At 37.8% G+C, this 18,319-nt stretch overlaps 1 protein-coding gene across 6 annotated transcripts in view; it reads right to left on the bottom strand.

Annotated features, from left to right (window-relative positions):
• The window catches only part of ADAMTSL3 (ADAMTS like 3), a 182,582-nt gene that overhangs the window by 82,453 nt on the left and 81,810 nt on the right, over window positions 1–18,319 (bottom strand). For all 6 annotated transcript variants that reach the window (XR_007628162.1, XM_050309908.1, XM_050309911.1 and 3 more), the window contains 3 exons: window positions 11,366–11,493; window positions 9,366–9,411; window positions 2,191–2,427 (listed from right to left, as the gene is read on the bottom strand). Coding sequence is in view for 5 of the 6 variants with exons in the window: in XM_050309908.1 (XP_050165865.1) it covers window positions 2,191–2,427; window positions 9,366–9,411; window positions 11,366–11,493 (411 nt within the window). In the remaining variant the exon portion in view is untranslated. The remainder of the gene's footprint in view (window positions 1–2,190; window positions 2,428–9,365; window positions 9,412–11,365; window positions 11,494–18,319) is intronic.

Here is an 18,319-nt window from a genome sequence, read left to right as displayed (position 1 = left end):
CTACATGAGCAGTATGATGTGCTCATTTAGATGAGTTAACTGTAAAAACACTTGCCAAGTGATTTGCAGGCTGTGCCAATTATATGTCAGAACCCAACAGACAGATCTTACAGCAACAATTGTGGAGAATCATGACTTTTTTGTCTCACTTTTAGCAGTAGTTGACTAAATAACTGTATTTTTCCAGAAATGATTAGATGTCAATTTGTTTTCTTTTCCTGCTCAAACAGGAGTAGCAGAGAGCTCTGTGTCAGGTTCTAATCAAGTCCCTGCCTCCCACAGCCCCTTTCAGAAGAAACCTTTCACTCTGACCCCAAAAGAGTTTGCAAAGAGAAAAAGGTTACTCAAATGACATTTCAATTCACTGAATTTGAATTCAAATTTTTACCTCCATAAAATTATCCAACACTAAATTATCACATATATACCTTAAAAAGCAGAAATTTTCAATTGCCAGTGATTTAAAGAAAGTAAGTGCAGACACTGAACTGTTTGTGACTTTTAATGATAAATTAATTAAATTGTGTAAGTCACAGCACAGGACACATTCTAAACATGTTTTTTGGGTTTTTTTTTTCCCTGAAGATATTATCTCACATTGAAAAATATTTTTTTTGAAATTAGAAGAAATAATGAAAAAAATAAAAATGGGAGGAGAAAAGAAATTGATTCTCATCAACAGTGTAAGTGTTCCAGTTCCTGTTTATGGAATGATTAATTTCTTCCTCCACTACGTTGTTCATTCTAAAAATGGATTATTTACATTTCCAAGCATTTGGTATCAGATATACATATGAATACTACAAAATGCTAAGAAGAGATATTGAAGTCATTAAAATACACCTCTCAACTGTTCTTCACAAAATTGGGTCCATTCTAGGCACAGTGAATTTTATGCCATGTGTGAAAGATGGTTGGTGTCTGAGGTCACTGTGGGAGACACTGGAAACCCCACAGCACTCTGGGCAAGAGTCTCAAAAGCCTCTGAAAAACCCAGAGCTCCATTAGATCCAGCATGACACTCACACTGCCATGGCCACAGACAGCAAAGGTTGCTGCAGATGTACCCAGAAGAGGCTGTGACACTCTCCTGGGTGAAACTTTCTATCAGGGGAAGAGAAATCACCAAGAACATTGCAAAAGCAATAAATCATTTGTAAGTGTTTCCAATTTTACAGAGGTATATCCTACTTAAAGGTACTATCAGTGACTGCAGTCTCTCTGTAAGGAATTCTTCTGTTCCAGAGGCAGCAGATGCACTGTGTGTTGACATGACTGGTATTGGAGCTGCAGTACACATGGAAGTCACATAAAACCCACAGCAAGGTCCAGATCATATATTAATGTTGCTATAATCCATGCACCACTCTTCTGCCAAATGTGTCAAATTTTCCCCTATAACAGAGCTATTTCTCTCACTGGGCCATATCCTGCATTTTTGAGTCGTGCACAGTTCAGACATTTAACAGAGCAACAACCACTTGCAGAGAAAGAAAACTAATTGCAATAACATATCCATTCTCTATAAATTGCTCTTTTCATAAAATGAGATTGCAATACTGCTTTGCCAGTGAGACATGGGCAAAGCTGGCAAGCCTCAAATATTTTAACTCTCTGCTTTTACATCAACTGTGTAAAGTCAGTAACGTAGTTCTAGTAAATAATATATACATCTAGAAATACAGATTCTCAGCAAAAGGATACTAAGTCAATTTGTTCAGTTACAACATATACTCACCCACACCACAAAGGAAGACAGACATATACATTCACACCTGTCATTCTGGGATGGATCCACAAAACATCCAATTTTCTCTTTAACAGAGTTCACATAAGACTCAGAGAAGGAATTAAATGAAATGGAAGGCTATGCAATTCCATCACACCCTGACAGACATACTAAAGGTTAGAAAGCTTTAGCCACAATAACCCAGTTAATTTTTACATGCATAAATAGAAGTGAATGAATTTTATTGACCTTTTATTTATACATAAAAATATCCATGGCTAAAGCAGTCAGGTAGTTCTGTGTGCAGGAAAAGGTAAGCAATCTTCAACCCATTTGGCAGTTTTGGCAGATATGTCCAAAGTACACTGATACATAAAGATGAAAAATAACCCCAAAGCGCCCACTCATGAGCAAAGTGCCTCACAACAAAGGTCATGATTCCATTTACAACATGGGCATACCTGGCATATTCCACTGATGCACATATCCAAGGATTCAATATTGCAGCGAGTACCATCTAGCACTTTTGGGGCAAGCTCCACAACCAAGTTCTTTCCCAGAGCTTGGCATTTCAGGGCACACGGTGCAGTAGGATCATTATACACAGGGATCCACTCATAGAAGTGTCCCTGGTATTTGACATCATTGTAGGCTGAGCACTGCTGTGCTCTGAAGTCACCTACATCTGAAGGGCAGTCCTGGAAAAAAACCAAGAGAAACGTTTTTTTAAAAGAAAGGAATACTTTGCATTTGCAGTACAGTTATCTGAGGAATTACACAGAAGCTATTCAGGCAGGCTTGGTCCAAGAACTGATCTGCTATGACAAATATGCCACATTGCAAAGCTTTACTGTGTATATTAAAACAATTTATGTTGCTTAATCCATTGCTTGCAGTGCAAGTACAGAATATGACACATATTCCAGTAGTAACAGCATAACTAATATGAGAGGATAATTTAAAATGCTATTTTTTGTGACACCATGTAGTACAGATAAAGTCCGGTTCTGTATTAAGAACTAGCTTCTAAAGAAATCTACATATTTTAAGTGACCATAATGAGATGTCTCATATTTAATATTTCTCTTTTCAATAGTTTTTCTCACTAAAGGAATTCTGAGGATTTTATACCTGTTTTCATCAATGCATATGTCAGAGTAACGAAAGAGGTATTAATGCTACTTATAAATAAAGAAACAAACATTTTTCTAATTAATTGTTCATTATTGCTTGGAAAAGGGACAAGAGCATTAGGAGGAGACACCAGAACTTTCAGTGCTTAGTCCTTTAGTCTAATTACAAAACACCATCATCAGTAGGTGAAGCAGTAAGGTTTACTTTCTTGAAATAAAATATACTTCAAATTGGAAATTACTGATTATACACTTCCTATTCTAATGAGACAGTTGTGCACCTTTTCCCACACAGCACCTCAGCATAAACAGCTGAAAGGCCAAATATGAGAACTGGCTGAAAGAAAACGTTCAAAAATATTTTTTTCTACATAGAGCATTACACCCAAACAATGATGTTAATATTAAACTGTGGTGACAGGAATGAAGATGAATACTGATTGATTTGAAAACAACTTTGGTAAAGTACTGGCAAAGGAGTTAGTGTGTCAAACAATTCCCCACTACAGACTTCATTTGAAAGTGTGTCCAGTGTCAAAGAGTCCATACGCCAGACTGAAAGGATATTCTTCCAAGAATTCCAACTGCACATATAAGCCAGATGTGAGGCTGATTTTAACAAAGTTTTGTTTTCATTGGATTGAAGACTGAAAGATTGTGATGTGTCAGCCGAACTCATGGAACTTATTAGTAAGTATTAGTTAACAACACCGATCCCAAACACGGCTTCAACCTTATCAGCAAACTGAAAAAACGCTCATGAAACACTAAGTGCATTACACAGGACTGTGATTAAAACATACAGAAGAAAGGTTTGGATTTCACTCCAGTGGCCCCAACAATATTGTCCCGATGCTTAGTTTGGGGTTTTATTTTCACCATAGCAAAGATTAACCTAGAACGGTCTCTGACTTGGTTGCAGTCTACATAAAATACCTTCTAACAATCAGTATTCTATCTTCTGACCAAAAAGTGGAGTTTTTGCAGCTGGGCACTGAACAATTCACTGATCTTTCCCAGCAACACTTTTCAACTCTGTCTAGTGCTACACCTTAGAGTGAGAGTAACTCAGAATGATACTAATAAATCTTCTATCATTTTTAATCTGGAATAATGCTAGTTTGAGCCATATTTTTTTAAACTATACAATGATGGAATAAGACAGAGAAATTACAGTTACTGTAATTCTTTGAGTGTTTTACCTCAGCAAAATCCCACAAGTGAGAGCTTCTAAAAACATCAAACAAATACTGAGCGAAGCCACACATATTTACTGTGGTGTCACTCCCAAGAAATACACCAAATTTGTACTGGTGTAAATGAGTGCAGAATTTGGCTCTGACTTATCTGTCACCTCTCATTTTCCACAATAGCAAGTCTAAAAAGCAGAGAGGAGTTCAGAGTTCATATGGATACCACATGGTTCCCTTCCACCCATACAAACAGAAGAGCAGCTAAGGATAAAAATAGTAAGTGGAAGTTACAGTCAGGTAAAGTAGTATCAATATTTCAGAGTAGAGTTATTCAGTCATGCACAGCTACATTTTTATCACAAAGAATTCAAGAGTGATCTGTAAAACAGGCAGAGTGATGGCCTTCAGCTGAGCTCTGACAGGCTGTTGTTCCAATCCATTATCACTGGGTGTTGATGCAATGCCAAGACACAAACACCGCAATGTCAGGATGTCAATCCATGGTTACTGTATGTTTCTCACTGATTCAACACAATGCAGCTCCTTCCTTCCACTCACTTCCTGGTTGTTTGAGAGCAAGTGAGAATTCTCATCTCCCTATTCTCTTTTGGCATCTTCAAAGAACACAAAGTGATTCTGGCAGCTCGATTCACATGCCAGCTCCACCTGCTTTATGTTCAAGCTCTGTTCAAAAGCAGGAGCATAAAAAGAGCATCACAGAGGGATATCAAAGGGCTGAAATTATTATCATTTGCATTATATCAGAATTTGGATGGCAACCAAGTTCAGATCCCAGTCTTCCTGGGAACAATAAATATTTGTATAAAGAAAGGATTTTAAACAGAAAGACAACTAAGCACAGAAAGGAATGTAATCAAGACAACAAGAGGACTTGCAAACATCAGTTTAATTCCATTAGGGTGGGTCAGAAAAGCGAGAGGGTGTTTGAAAAATAGAAAGGAAAAGGTGGAGGAAAGATGTGAGAGGTAGGCAAGGGTGAAACATGTTCAGGAAGTGGGCAAGGTCAAACAATCAAACATCGATACATGGGCCCCAACCCTCATCCTGTTTGTGTGTCTTTTTGTTCTTAATCTATTTCAGACATCAAGCCATTCCACCATTCCCTCTTTCCTCTCAATATTCCACATCTTTTCTTATTTGTTAAATATTTTTGCTACTCGATTCAGGATTCTTCCAGATTTCTTCATTTCAGCAATAGCTTTTGTTTTACTCTCAATCCAATGAACCATGGCCAGGACATTCTCAGGTTCATACACTACTACATAAGGAGCTGAAGACGTATCTATGAGTTCTAAGACATGGAAATGTTGGCAAAAATAATCGCATCCAGACCTTGCAGTGGAATGAAGTGTATTTATGACATGACTTATGAACACATTAGACAGACAGATCTGAAAATGATGCTTCAGACATGACTACCACACAGATTAAAAACACACACACATATATATATTCCCATTCATTTTGTGATAGATGATTAAAAACTACTGCATTCAAGGACTGGCTTCTTATATAATGTATCTTTGAGTTTTGGCAGTGAGCACGCTCAGCCTTTGAAAACAAAGCTAACCTGGGAAATCTGTATCTTTGTAGGCAATGTTCATGTACAAAATATGAAGGTTGCATCAGACCCTGTGGCTCTTGCCAACAATTACTCCACTGAAAAAAGCACAATAGAGAAAGCAAGAAAATTCCCAGTAAAAATGATGACACCAAAGAAAGTCTAGCCCTTTGTCTAGTTCTATTCTTTGAATCTCATTTTGTTGAAACCCAGCCAAAACTGATGAAGTCATTGTTTTGTTTTCTTTCTGAAATTAGCTTCAGGTTCTATGTTTTTCCTACACAGTTTTCAGGTCACTCCTAAGTAAAATCAAGATACCTGAGCTAGAAACCACCCCTGCCAAGGGAGCCATACTGTGCATCAGCATTATAAATATAAAATAAATAAATGAACAGATTAGAAACTATGTAACTCCAGGTGAAATATTATAGTCTAAAGCAGACACAGTTCAGCCAAGTTTTTCTGAAGAGAATAAGTTAACTGGTTAGGTGGATGCTGGGACAATTACAGATGAATATGTTGAACAAGTGTGAGCATTATCTGCACATAATAAATGTTTATTACGGAATTAAACACGGGGATATCTTTTACAAAACAGTGTTTTTTCTTACTGTAGAGGAATCACTCTGGCAAACGTGTAAGAGACTTTCTGGCACATAAGAATGTGAAATTTATGGGGAAATGGCCCAAATAACTTGTTCTATGAATAGGACCCTAAAGGATTAACTTAAACACTTCCACATAGTGCACTTCATAGCATTAGAATGTAACACTACATACAAAAATTGAGATATAAAAAAAGGGGTGCAAGAAAGGTTAAATATCTCATTGAACAACATACAATGAAGAGTTTATTTCTCCAAAGTTTCTGTAGGCTGAGAGCAGTTTTAGGAAATCATGCATCTGGCACCTCAGTTATGATAGAAAGATAAGCAGGCTATACATATGCCTTAATCTCAGCAATTATTTTGTTGCTAAGACCTTGAATTAATTTTTTGATTGAAATATCACTAATATTATTCTGGAACCATGCGTGAGTTCAACGAACCTACTACTATTCTATTACAAATCCAGATGAAACCAATTTTCTGGTAAAATGATTCTTGTTCTTTTCATTAGAATGACACACATATTAAGCTGTGCTTCATTTGTACTCCCCAATATAGATGTTAGTGGTGTAATGTATCATGTAGCAAAATTACATTTGCAGACAGCTTTACACCGTGTATTTATACTGAATGTCTCATGTGGTTACCAATAATACCTACTAATATGGAAAGAAGCTAGTATAAACTCTTAATTTTCAAACTAAAATTTTACTCCTAAAGTGAGAAGTACTCATTAGGAGTAATGTTTTGGGGAAAATTATATAATCTGAAACTAAACTGGTCTAGTAGTCCCAGGTTTACATTAGGTGTAAGGCCTTGTTTCAAGGTTAAGTCAGATCTAAGACAGGATTTGAATTCAGTGACGCCAATTTCAAAGATCAACTCTATTAACAGTGGAAATCTCATTAAATATACTCTTTTTTTTGTCAGTTCTTCATTATCTGATCCACAATCTAGGAAAAACCATTCTGACTGTATCTGAACTGAAATGGAAATCTGATCCCTTTCAGACATGCCCCAAAAGCAGACCTGTAAAGGCAGTTTCCTGTCTGGAAATTAACATTTGAATCATCATAAATTCAAACAGATTCACATACAAGACGCCTGCCACTTATCACTTTAAACTAAGTCCTAAAGTTAAAAAACAGGCTCCAGTGACTTCAGATAAACTCCCTGGGAGTTCAGAGAGGATATGGAAATCACCTTAATTTTCTCTGTGCTGAAGCATAAAGGGCCTTCATTTCCATCAGTTTTACTGCCCAAACCTTAAAATGAACAGTATCCACAACTGCCCTTACAGGTACTAAAAGCACGTAGACCTCTGCTTAAATATGCAGACTTGGGGTAGAAAATATGCCTAAATTGCTCTCCCCATCTTCCCTTTTCTGTACACTGGGTAGTTCTCTAGTCCTTTTGCTGAAGGACTGAGGTGCACTCTGATGACCTGTCTGTGCTATTGTGGGAAGTGCAAGGATCTGGCAGGCAGAGCTGTGTTACTGCATGCAATGCCTACAACTAGATATTTAGTTAAGCAATGCAGCAAATAGATTTTACAGGGGCAGCTTGTTCACTGCTTACATCCTGACTGGTTGCAATATAGCTTATCACATGGCTTTTAAAGATGATGGTATTTTTTGCAGGTAGTAATTTCATGGGTGAGCTCAGCCCACTGTGCACTCAGCTGCTGAGCCTTTTCTTCTGACAGGGTGAGGGACAGAGTTGGTCTCCAGAATCTCATTTCTGCATGCACTGGGCCTGATTCATTAATCACTTCCACTGGCTTCTGCCAGCAGAAACTGTGGCTGTGGTGTAAAATTCATCTAACACTGAGGAGTAGAGTGTTAGAGCAATTCAAGGTGTGAGCAAACCTTGTTCTCATGGAGGGCAGGAGCCAACTGGCACACCAGAGACTCTAGGTGTGGTAAACTGAAGAGTGGGAATGGCCAGTTCTCCCAGGAGATGCATTGATTCAACATATTTACTGGGCAACTTCCACTGTCAGGCCTCCTAAGGAGAACATGTCATACTCCACAGCTGCCTGCTGCTGGCAGAAATCATGGGATTGGTAATGACAATCACCAGCTCTTGCCTGAGTATAATACAACCCAAAACAAAGTCAGGCCTCCCTTTTTAGGGGTATTTCTGTGAAAACTGTTGCCTTTCTTACAGAGGCAGCAGCACATTAATCAAACTTAAAAAAATAAAAAAATCGTGCTTTATTTATTTGTCTACCTGCTCTCTTTTTTCTGAAATAGCATCATATGAATGTCACACTGCACTGTAAGGTAAGCTGTGCAAAGGGGTGACTGCTGACCATAAACCACCCTGAATGATGGTGCTTGTATGCAGTTTAGGTTGATCAGTGGTACTGCACAGTCCTGCCTGAGCTGCACTCCTTGAACAGACAACACCTGGGCTGAGGGGCAGCAGCACTTTAAGCAGCACAAAGCATCGCTACAAATCACTGGAACACAAGTCATGAAGTTTGCTGTATGTGACTGGTTCCCATAAAATATGTCTGTAAAAATAAAATGTGATTGCAGCACAGAACAGCAACTGTATGGTCAAAACTCCAGGTTCATGTTCAGTCATGGAAATCGTCTTTGCCAGCGCACCTGAGTGTGCCTGTGCTTGCACACAGACATATAAAGATCTGGGTTTAGGCAGAGGGAATATGAGGACTAATTATGCTATTTAAGATCTGAAGGGGACCTAGGCAGTTAACCTCTTTGCTGACATGAAGAGTGCCACCACACCATTAATGATCACAAATGGTCCAGAGCACAGTTTAATGCTTCATCTAAAAGACAGCACCCCCAGGAAAAGCACTTGCGAGTTTAAGATGAGAACTGATTTGTTAATCCTCCAAAATGTGTAACTCTCCCAATAAGTGATATAAAACACCCTGAATCACAATTGGCACTGTAATTTCAAAAGAAAATGTCCATTTGGGAAGTCTAAGTTTGAGACCTCATGGTGTCATGCAGACTGAAATGTTTAAAAATTGTAATAATGATGGAAAGAAAATCATGCACCATAAGGTTTTAAATAAGAAGCAGCATTTCTTAAACTCTAACACATTGTTTGAATAAGTAAAACAGGATTAAAGGCCAGACTCACATTACTACTGCAGGTTTTGTATCGAATATTCCGACCCTCACAGTTCCTAAAAAACAGAATAAAAACGGTTACACTGTATAATAGCCAAACAGAACCCTGTTTTACAGCTAGTTATTCTCTTGAAAATTAGAATTTTATTGCTACTGCCCTACCATAATTTGAGCTCAAACTACAAAGTTCAAATACAAAGGGGGTCTGGGGATTCAACAGGTTACACTGCTGTCTCTCTTCAGCAAAGAACGTGTGACTTTCCCTGTAAGCCCAGTTTACTGCCAACCTTATGAAAAACACATTTATTTTGTGAAAAAGATTTCACAAGGCATCCCTAAGCTGATCTATGCTGATTGCAGTAAAATTATTTCTAATAAATGGAATGTAACATAGAGGGGATCAGAATATCTAATCAATAATTTTAAATTAAATATAATTATCATGGACTGCGTGTATGTTTAAGGTGCCCAATGCATGTGAATCCTGAAATCCAGGCAATTCAGATCCTCAGTCTGTTGTTAAGAGCTGAAATAGCAGGCACATAATAGAGTCATGGTTATTTATTGTGGTCTCATAAATATAGGGGGGTTGGGTTTCACACTTTTTTTAGGGACACACTCTGCCAAACTTCTCAAGAAGGAATGAGCACTTTGCACAGTGTAAGATATTCCTCATCTCAAGACTGGCAAAATCAAGCCCTTGAAAGAACTGGAAACATATTTCAAATGACTGGGCAATAAATTATAATTACTGATGTCTCTAGAATCAGGAATAGTGTTTTGGAATAATCCCTTCATCCCAGAAAGACCTGCCTTAGATTAAAGAATGTGTCAATGTAAAGCTGCTAATTTACAGCTCTAGGACTAAATTTTCCACGTCTTGCACGAAAATCAATGGCAAATATTTTTACTGTAATATGTGAGAGGGATTAAAAAATAGCATTTGAAAAGGAAAAACCAATGGATGTCTCAAGCAAGAATTCAACCAGTTCAGCTGAAGGTACAACTCTTCAAGCTCAAGATATTACAAGTCTCAAATTTCCTATCTTTTGCGGGACTGTGTCACAACGTGCAAGTTAAAAATATTTATGATACATACAAATGTGAAAACTTTGTTTCACAGTTGTGCATTTCCTGGAAATTGCAACAATCAAACACAGAAAAAAACCTTTTTAACTATACATTTGTCAAGGTATGGAAAACACATGTTTTTCACATGGGAACACATTAAAAATATTAATAAAACCACAGTGGAATTTATACTGCTAGAATTTATTGAGCTCATTTCACAGTCCCTAACACACTGGTAGAATATTGAGGTTTCTTGCTGGAACTATTAATTTTCTCAAAGATCTTTGTGCATTTTGCACTAAAAGAAACAGGCGTTGTTTTAATCAATCATCTTTAGCTCTGTATTTCATGCAGTTTGCACTTAAACAGAACATCACACTACAAGCCTTGAAGAAAATCTGAATTTCTGGCTGATATTGCATTTAACTTAAAAAGTCTCAACTATATAGAACTTTAAACATAATCAGTAGTTTTAAAAGTGTTTAAGAATAATTCAAGTAAAACAAGAAATTATGGATGCCAGCAGAGATGCCTCTAAGGTGTTTGGGATCTCTTCTTGCCTGACTACAGGCCTAGTGCATTACCCTTACTTTTAGGACTGTAGCAACAAGTCCTATTTTAGTACAGCTTTAGTACTGAGGGAAAATTGTATGCAGATAACTCACCATCTGCTTTATTTACAGTGATGGGGACTCCTCTCTATATTTGACCGTACTAAATAAACCACTCCTGCTATTCCACAAACACATTTCATAATGTTTAAGTTCTTTAACAGTTGAAGCCTAAGCTATTTATCTATTACAAACTTATATTAAAACCAGTATTTTATAATACTTATCTGTACACAGAATTTGGTTTCAGAAATGACCAGCAGAAGATTGGGATATCTGGCAGAGCTGCAGAACAATAAATACATATACACATAAGCATGTGGCTTACCTGCCATTTAAACATCTCCTCAGGGAGTAGGAGGCTCCCCCTCCACAGGTCCGTGAGCAATCACTCCAGGCACCCCAGGCATCCCAGGCACCTTCCTTGTCTTCATCTGAGCGGGTAGTTCTGGAGTTCTGAAGAAAAACAAATGGAAGGAAGAAAAAAAATTGTTCAGTATTTGTTTTACTGCTTGGCATTAATGGTACCGATTAGATTACTTTGCTGCTTATTCACAGCATCTAAAATTTACTATTTTAATATATAATAATTACAGGGGGGAAAAGCAGAGTCTTTGAAGATACAGTGTTTTTGATGAATTGTCTTCTGCCAAGGAGCTCCTGTGCCTGAACGTGCTGCCATTCCCAACCTCTGTATGTTCAACATGCTGTGCAGGAACTGCACAACTCATCTCAACCAGGCACACCAGGCACCACGTTCTGAGCAGGCTGCTGGACTTTCCAAAACCCTGACCAAGGGAATTTCATATCCAGGACTGAAGTCTTTCAGTCTCCTCAGATGTGTCTGCTCTCAGCAGTAAGACAGAACTTAAGCCTCTCGAATCTTTTGTAGCATGCCCAGAATTACAATCAGGGAAGCAAACCAAGAATACAAACTCATTACAAGAAGTGCTGTTAAGTTGAAAGAGATCAGGGAAAAAGGCTTAGATATTATTGGGTTACAGCAATTAAACACTGATTGATGCTTAAGATCACTTACAGAGACTTCAAAAGCATTCATATCAGGCACCGTAAATATAAAAATGAAAAATTTGTGTCATAGCCCAAAATTCTGCTTGATCCCACAAAATGTCTTTTTTTCACTTGCATTATATCCTGTTTAAAAAAATTGACATTTCTCAGGGAAAATTCTCAAAACATCCTAGAACATGGTAGCTTCACACAATAGCTCAATATCAAAAAAGTAATATATATCAGATTATTTAATAATGGCCTGCTTTTAGACAACACTTTTGGTTTATGATTTTCTTCATGAAAAAAACATAGAAAAAGTCAAGATTCAGGAGTTCCCCAAGATTTCTTTGATTTCACTACAATTGTACAGCAGCTGTTCCAGTTACATCCTACATTCATTCATCTGTTCCTGTAACCTTTAAAACTTCTCTTTTGAAAAAGCATGCACAGATTTTATACTGAAATTTCAAACACTGATTCTTTGAGAGATGTCCAGCATATGATGGGCCTGTTATAAAGAAATTAAGATTTTTAGAATCCTATATTACATCCATTTCTCTAACCACCGTGGGGAGAGTGTGCACATAAAGTTACCACTAAAATAAAGTAATGGCTTTTGGCATCATTATCAAAGTCAAATTGTGGATAAAAGTGAGGCAGTGAGTCATCTGTCTCAGGTGACAGAGAACATTGACCAATATTTACTCTGCCCCAACAGCATTGCAAATGAGAGAACATGAAGATCTAATCCAAGCTTTAATGAAACAACTATTTACAGCCCATTTTTTATTCTCATTGAAAACAGTGGTCAGCTTGTCAAAAAAAAAAAAAAAAGTTGCTAGTTAGACAATAAGCATCTGCATTTGAACACTGAATCACAGAAGTTGGTCTAAATACTTTAGTGGCTCCTTAACTTTCTTGCTCTCATAGGTTTACCAATTTTACAAACACTTACCGTAAAGCTTTAAAAGCAAACTTAGGCCAATCTACCATTCCAAAAATGATCAAGCCCAGCTCTGCCAAGATCCCTCAGGAATTTTCACTCTGGTGCTGGGTTTACTTTATATCAGAAGCCAACTCTGAAATGTCTGACACTGAAAATGGAACAACTGCCTTAAATCTTGAACAAGAAGAGCTCAGCGCTCCCCAACAAGTCACTCAGCACATGAAAATAAGTCAAGAAGAACAAGAGTCATATCTTTCAAATTTATGGGTGCAAAATTACTTTGTCTTCTGCAAGCCCAAGGCAAATGATTGGGTTTTAATATGTTAAGAAATGTATAAACCTATTATATTAAAAAAGGAATATGTGCCACTCTTTTTTAGAACAGTTAGTTTCTTTTGACAAAGCAGTGACAATGCCTAAAATAATCCTAACTTCATCATTGTATTAAAACCAGCCACATGATATTAACAGACAGAATGTCATCTAAAGCCTTAAACAAAGTCCAATTGTTCACTTCCCAAACTGCTTTGATAAAAGCCATTGTTCTGAACTGTATCTAATTAAAAAGCCGTAAATACTATGATGATCAAAGCAGAACTTTATGCCAACAAAGCCTTCTTCAGAATCATTGACTAATTCAGTGCCCACAGTGTTGATTTAAACTCCAGCAGTTCAAGCTATTTGTCCCATGGGAAAGAGTTAAAAGCAGCTTGCACTGGCTTAGTAATTTACTAGCAAAATAATACTGATTTACTAGCTGTCTAGTTTCATAAACTCTACATATTACATTTGTCTACACCATGGTATCTAATTGAAGTAAAATAAAGAAAAGATCATCAACACCATGATTTAAACCAACAAAACTCTGGAAACACATTTAGAAATTAAGAGCTAATTACAACTGGACAAAAAAGAGTATTATTTGTAGGTCAGGACTGCATTCATGGCCTGCTTCTTCAGTTTTTCATGGGTTTATTGTCTTCAGTCATAATTCTGACACAGGTCAGCAGTGAAGCTTTGAACCATATCAGAATAGCATTTTTCCTTTAGTGGTTTTATTTTGCAACAGATGAAGTCCAACACATTAATTTGCATATTCACTGTGAAAGTACGTACCAGCACAAACATAAACGTGTGTGTGGATGTGCACATGCACCCACGAGGTAATAATGGAGCCACAAGTGCTGTAGTGAACCCAGATAAAATAACTTAAACTGGTTATAAACACAACCTAGATGGTTTGCTGCTCTTTACATAGAACTAGGTAGGAAAAGGCATCACACTTCCACTGGATCCAGCTCTGCTTGTGGGAGCTGCACCACGTGTGAACAACAGGGTTACATCAAACACAGCAATAGCTAAAACCTATACAAGGTTTTCTGCAAAAATAATCCAGTTTATGTGATAAACGTAGATTCAAAATATTTCATCCTAATCTATAATCCATTCTGAAAGCAAAAAAGTTACAGCACTTCACAGGGACCTGGGCAAGGATCACTTGAATCAGGGGGTAGTGGAAAATAAACTCCAAGTTTTGAAGCACTTGGTGACACAGACAGAGCCTCAAAGACTGAGATGACAGCCTGCCAAGGTTTCCTCAAGGTCTGAGGCCCAGTAATGTGCAATCTGAGTCTCTGTTGACAGCCCTTTTCTGACAGAGACAGCCTTGTCCACAGAGAACTTTACTGAAGTGTGGCACTGGCAGATTTGGACAGAGGGGAAAGTGTTAGTGCCAGTTTGCCTTCTGTCCAGGGCTCTGTTTTGCTTCTGTCACATATGGGCACATACTGTTAACACCATGTTCTGCATACTATTTGTGTTGAGTGTGTTTTCAGGCTGTACTTACCTTGCAATGTACTACTAAAAGTAACTGAGTAGAGCAGAAGTGGGCACTGAGGTAAAATAAATGAAATCCAGATGTTACCAGGGCTGATCATTAATTGAAAACAAGGGGATTTTTACTGTCACTTGCAACAGCCAGTAAATAACAACAGCTACATTGACACACATTACCAAAATCAAACACAGTGCTGTTAAATGGAGAAGAAAAAAAAAATTATTTGGCCAAACTTTTGTTTGGCTGTTATGAAGGATGACATAATTGTCTTGAATTTGGTCATGCAGACTTCAAAGGAGAAGTGGTGCCAGAGAACTAAGGTCAGTTTATGCAGTTTTATTATTATTCAGACATCCATTACATAAGGCTTGGATATGTAAATGTTTAGCATTCGGCGTAACAAAGATTCAGCTTCTCAACAGACATGCTCTGATACCTTAAATGTTTGTTTTCCAGAGTTTTTAGCATACATTTTTGCTTTAAACACAAACATAAGGCAAGTACACAGCATGTGACACATGGCAATTATTGTAACAGTATGTGCAATGAAAAAAACCTTAGAGATCCAACACAAGAGATTTATCTGCAAGAGTCTCCAGGTGACAGTCCCTCTGCTCTGCATGTATCACACCACCAGTCCTGCCCTGGGACATCCTCCTGAGCACTCCCCCAGAGCAGGGTGCCCAGTTCTGTCAAGTTCTAGAAGAGATTCAGTGCAGCCTCTGAGCAGCAGACACACCAATGTGAGGCAGACCATGCCTAGGGCTGGATGGATACACAAAATGATCTATTCAAAAGGTTAGAGTGATGTGGCTCACAAAGTAAGACTTTGTCATTACAAGTAAGGACTTAGATATGCAGGAATATTTACCAACACATCTGCTACTATGCCAATGCCAGTGCAGCTCTCTGGGTGAGCGTGCTTTGTTTGTTCTCATGACTTCTTATCAAAGTGGTTTATATTAATTCACAAAGGGATGCCAAACTCCAAGAGAGAATCCCCAAAAGGAGTTACACTGGCACAGCTATAGCATATTGCTATTTAATAACACATTGCTTTAACTTTCTCCATGCAGAATTTAGATTCTTCAGATTAAACTCATCCAAGGGAAAGAGCCTATTGAAGGGTATAAACACCACTTTGGTACTGCTGAAGGCCTAAATTAAGCAATACTCCAAGTTCAGTACTGGCCCTTCTCCCAGGAGTAAATTTCATCCTTGATGGTATTTTGAACAGAGATGAAGCATTTCCTTTTCATTGCTTCTTCCCACTCTCACAACCCATAAATACTATTAACACTATCCTGACTTTTGGAGTCTTCCAGATCATAAGGTTTTGTTGCTCTTCACTAATCTTCATGCACAGCTCTGCACTGTGCCATTTGTTTCTCCTCGTACCTACAACGACTCCAAACAGAGGTAGCACAAGGAATTATGGCACTGAAGGGAAAACATCCTGCCTGAGTAGCTCTGTGATGCATTTCCCAGATTCTTCTTTCCAGACTCTACACTTGGTGGAAGAGGTATCAAATTGCACTTTTGACTGTATCCATGAGCAGGGTGCATAACTGAAAGAACAAGTATTTACTTGCAGATAATCACTGGATATGCTATTGAGCCTCAGAACTGTATCCTTCACTTCTAACTCTGGCTGTTATGTCTAGAGCTTTTCGACAAACTGTACTAGAAATCTCTTTCACTGCTAAGGTCACATACAAAAATGATTTACACTTCTATTTTGTACAATCTAAGTAAGGTGTAGAATGCAGGTTTACAGATTTAGGAAAAGCTATTTCGGTCATGGCAGCAACTAAATAGAAGAACAGTCAAAACATATTTCCAGACAAATAAGAATTAATGAGATTTTGCATTGCTTGGTTTTAGCTTAAAAACTTCCACTTGTTTCATTACAACAGATTTCAGGACATTTCCTGATATATTTTTACTATTGTTGAGTTCATAATGTATTATCTAATTGTGCACTGTATATGTCATTCAGTTTAATAAATCTTTTACTTATTCGTACCAAAATAAATTACATATTATTCTGTATGTTAAAAAGGACCTATCCAGAATTAAAAAATCCTGGAGAAAAACAGTGCACTATTATTGATAAAAACCACTTGGGAGTAAATGCAGCTATTTTAAGCAGATGTTTAGCAGTAATTAATTTTAAAATTACTAACATTATTTCAGACACGTTAACTACTCCTTGCCACTGTGTAGGGGTGTTCACACAATACAAACTGGCTGCAAAATGGAACCTGTGCCCTGTAACAACATTTCAGAAACACACGCTGGTAAAGCTCAGCAACAAGGCAAATCAACAGAAAGAAATGAGCCAAAAGGCAAATGATGGACTTGTTAAGCTACATGAAAAAAATACATCTGGGGGTTCAGATGTATTTAGAGTGCTCAGTGTTGAATTCTGCAGTATATTTCAATTCTACAGAAGTTTTGAATAAATTAAAAGTTTTGGAAAATGGAGCATGCACAAGTGTCACACGCAGGAAATATTTACAGGGCAATTCATTTCCATAACTAAACTAAAAGCGAATCTCAGCATGTTTTTCACTATTATACTGCATCCAGATTTTTCCATTGTCAGTGTGTTGCAAAATTTCACATTGACAACACAGGCCTGCACTGCAGGAGTTGTCAGGACAGAGTTGGAGGTTTTGGCAGGTGGAGCAGGGATAGTTGAGGCTTCTGGCATCCAGGAAGGGATGAAATGTTGCTTGGCTGTTTGGCACCTATGAGCTAGTTGAGGCTTTTGGCACTGAAGAGAGTCTGTATCACCTCCTTCCTTCTTTGTGAGCAGTAACAGAGGAAACATGGAATTTGTGGGCATGGAGAAGGGAATCGTGGGTTCCCACCCACACTACTCCAAGCAGAAAGCAACTCCATTAGTATACCTGACTCCTCCAGTTATTCTGCCTCTAACAGCAGCTAAGGACAGCACCTACATGTTCCTGCTAAAAGGAATCAGCCTTGAAGTACTTAAAGCACAATTAAGTTGGTATTTTTCAATTTCTGAGTTTTATTACATTGTAGGTTTTGAAGACCTACACCAGAGTCCCAAAGTAAATTTTTATCCCATTACTGACTTTGACAAGACAAGCACTTGTTTCTGTCCTCTCCTCTGAACAACAGGAAACTGTTTTATTTTCTTGGATGACGTTCCATAAAGTAGTATTTTGCAGAAAAATGTCTAGCAAAGAGAGAAACCCTTTTTAAAACCCTGACAAGCATGTCCTGCAAATACCAGTGCATTACATCACTGGCACCTGAAAATCCAGACTTATCTGCCCAGGTCTTCATTCATGTTGGCTCTAGTTGCTTGCCCAGCTAGAGCTATATGAGCTCTGTATCTGCCTTATCTGCAGTGGCAAATACTATTCCACATTCTCCTGTATTAGAACATAGAGAAGATATTAGGTCCTGAGAACAGGGAGGAAGACTATTGATTAACTTTGCTGATATTC

Source organism: Myiozetetes cayanensis, unplaced genomic scaffold (genome assembly GCF_022539395.1).
Source record: "Myiozetetes cayanensis isolate MyiCay16 unplaced genomic scaffold, myiCay2020 scf14, whole genome shotgun sequence".
Classification (NCBI taxonomy): Eukaryota; Metazoa; Chordata; class Aves; order Passeriformes; family Tyrannidae; genus Myiozetetes; species Myiozetetes cayanensis.
This window is presented reverse-complemented; position numbering and strand designations above follow the sequence as displayed.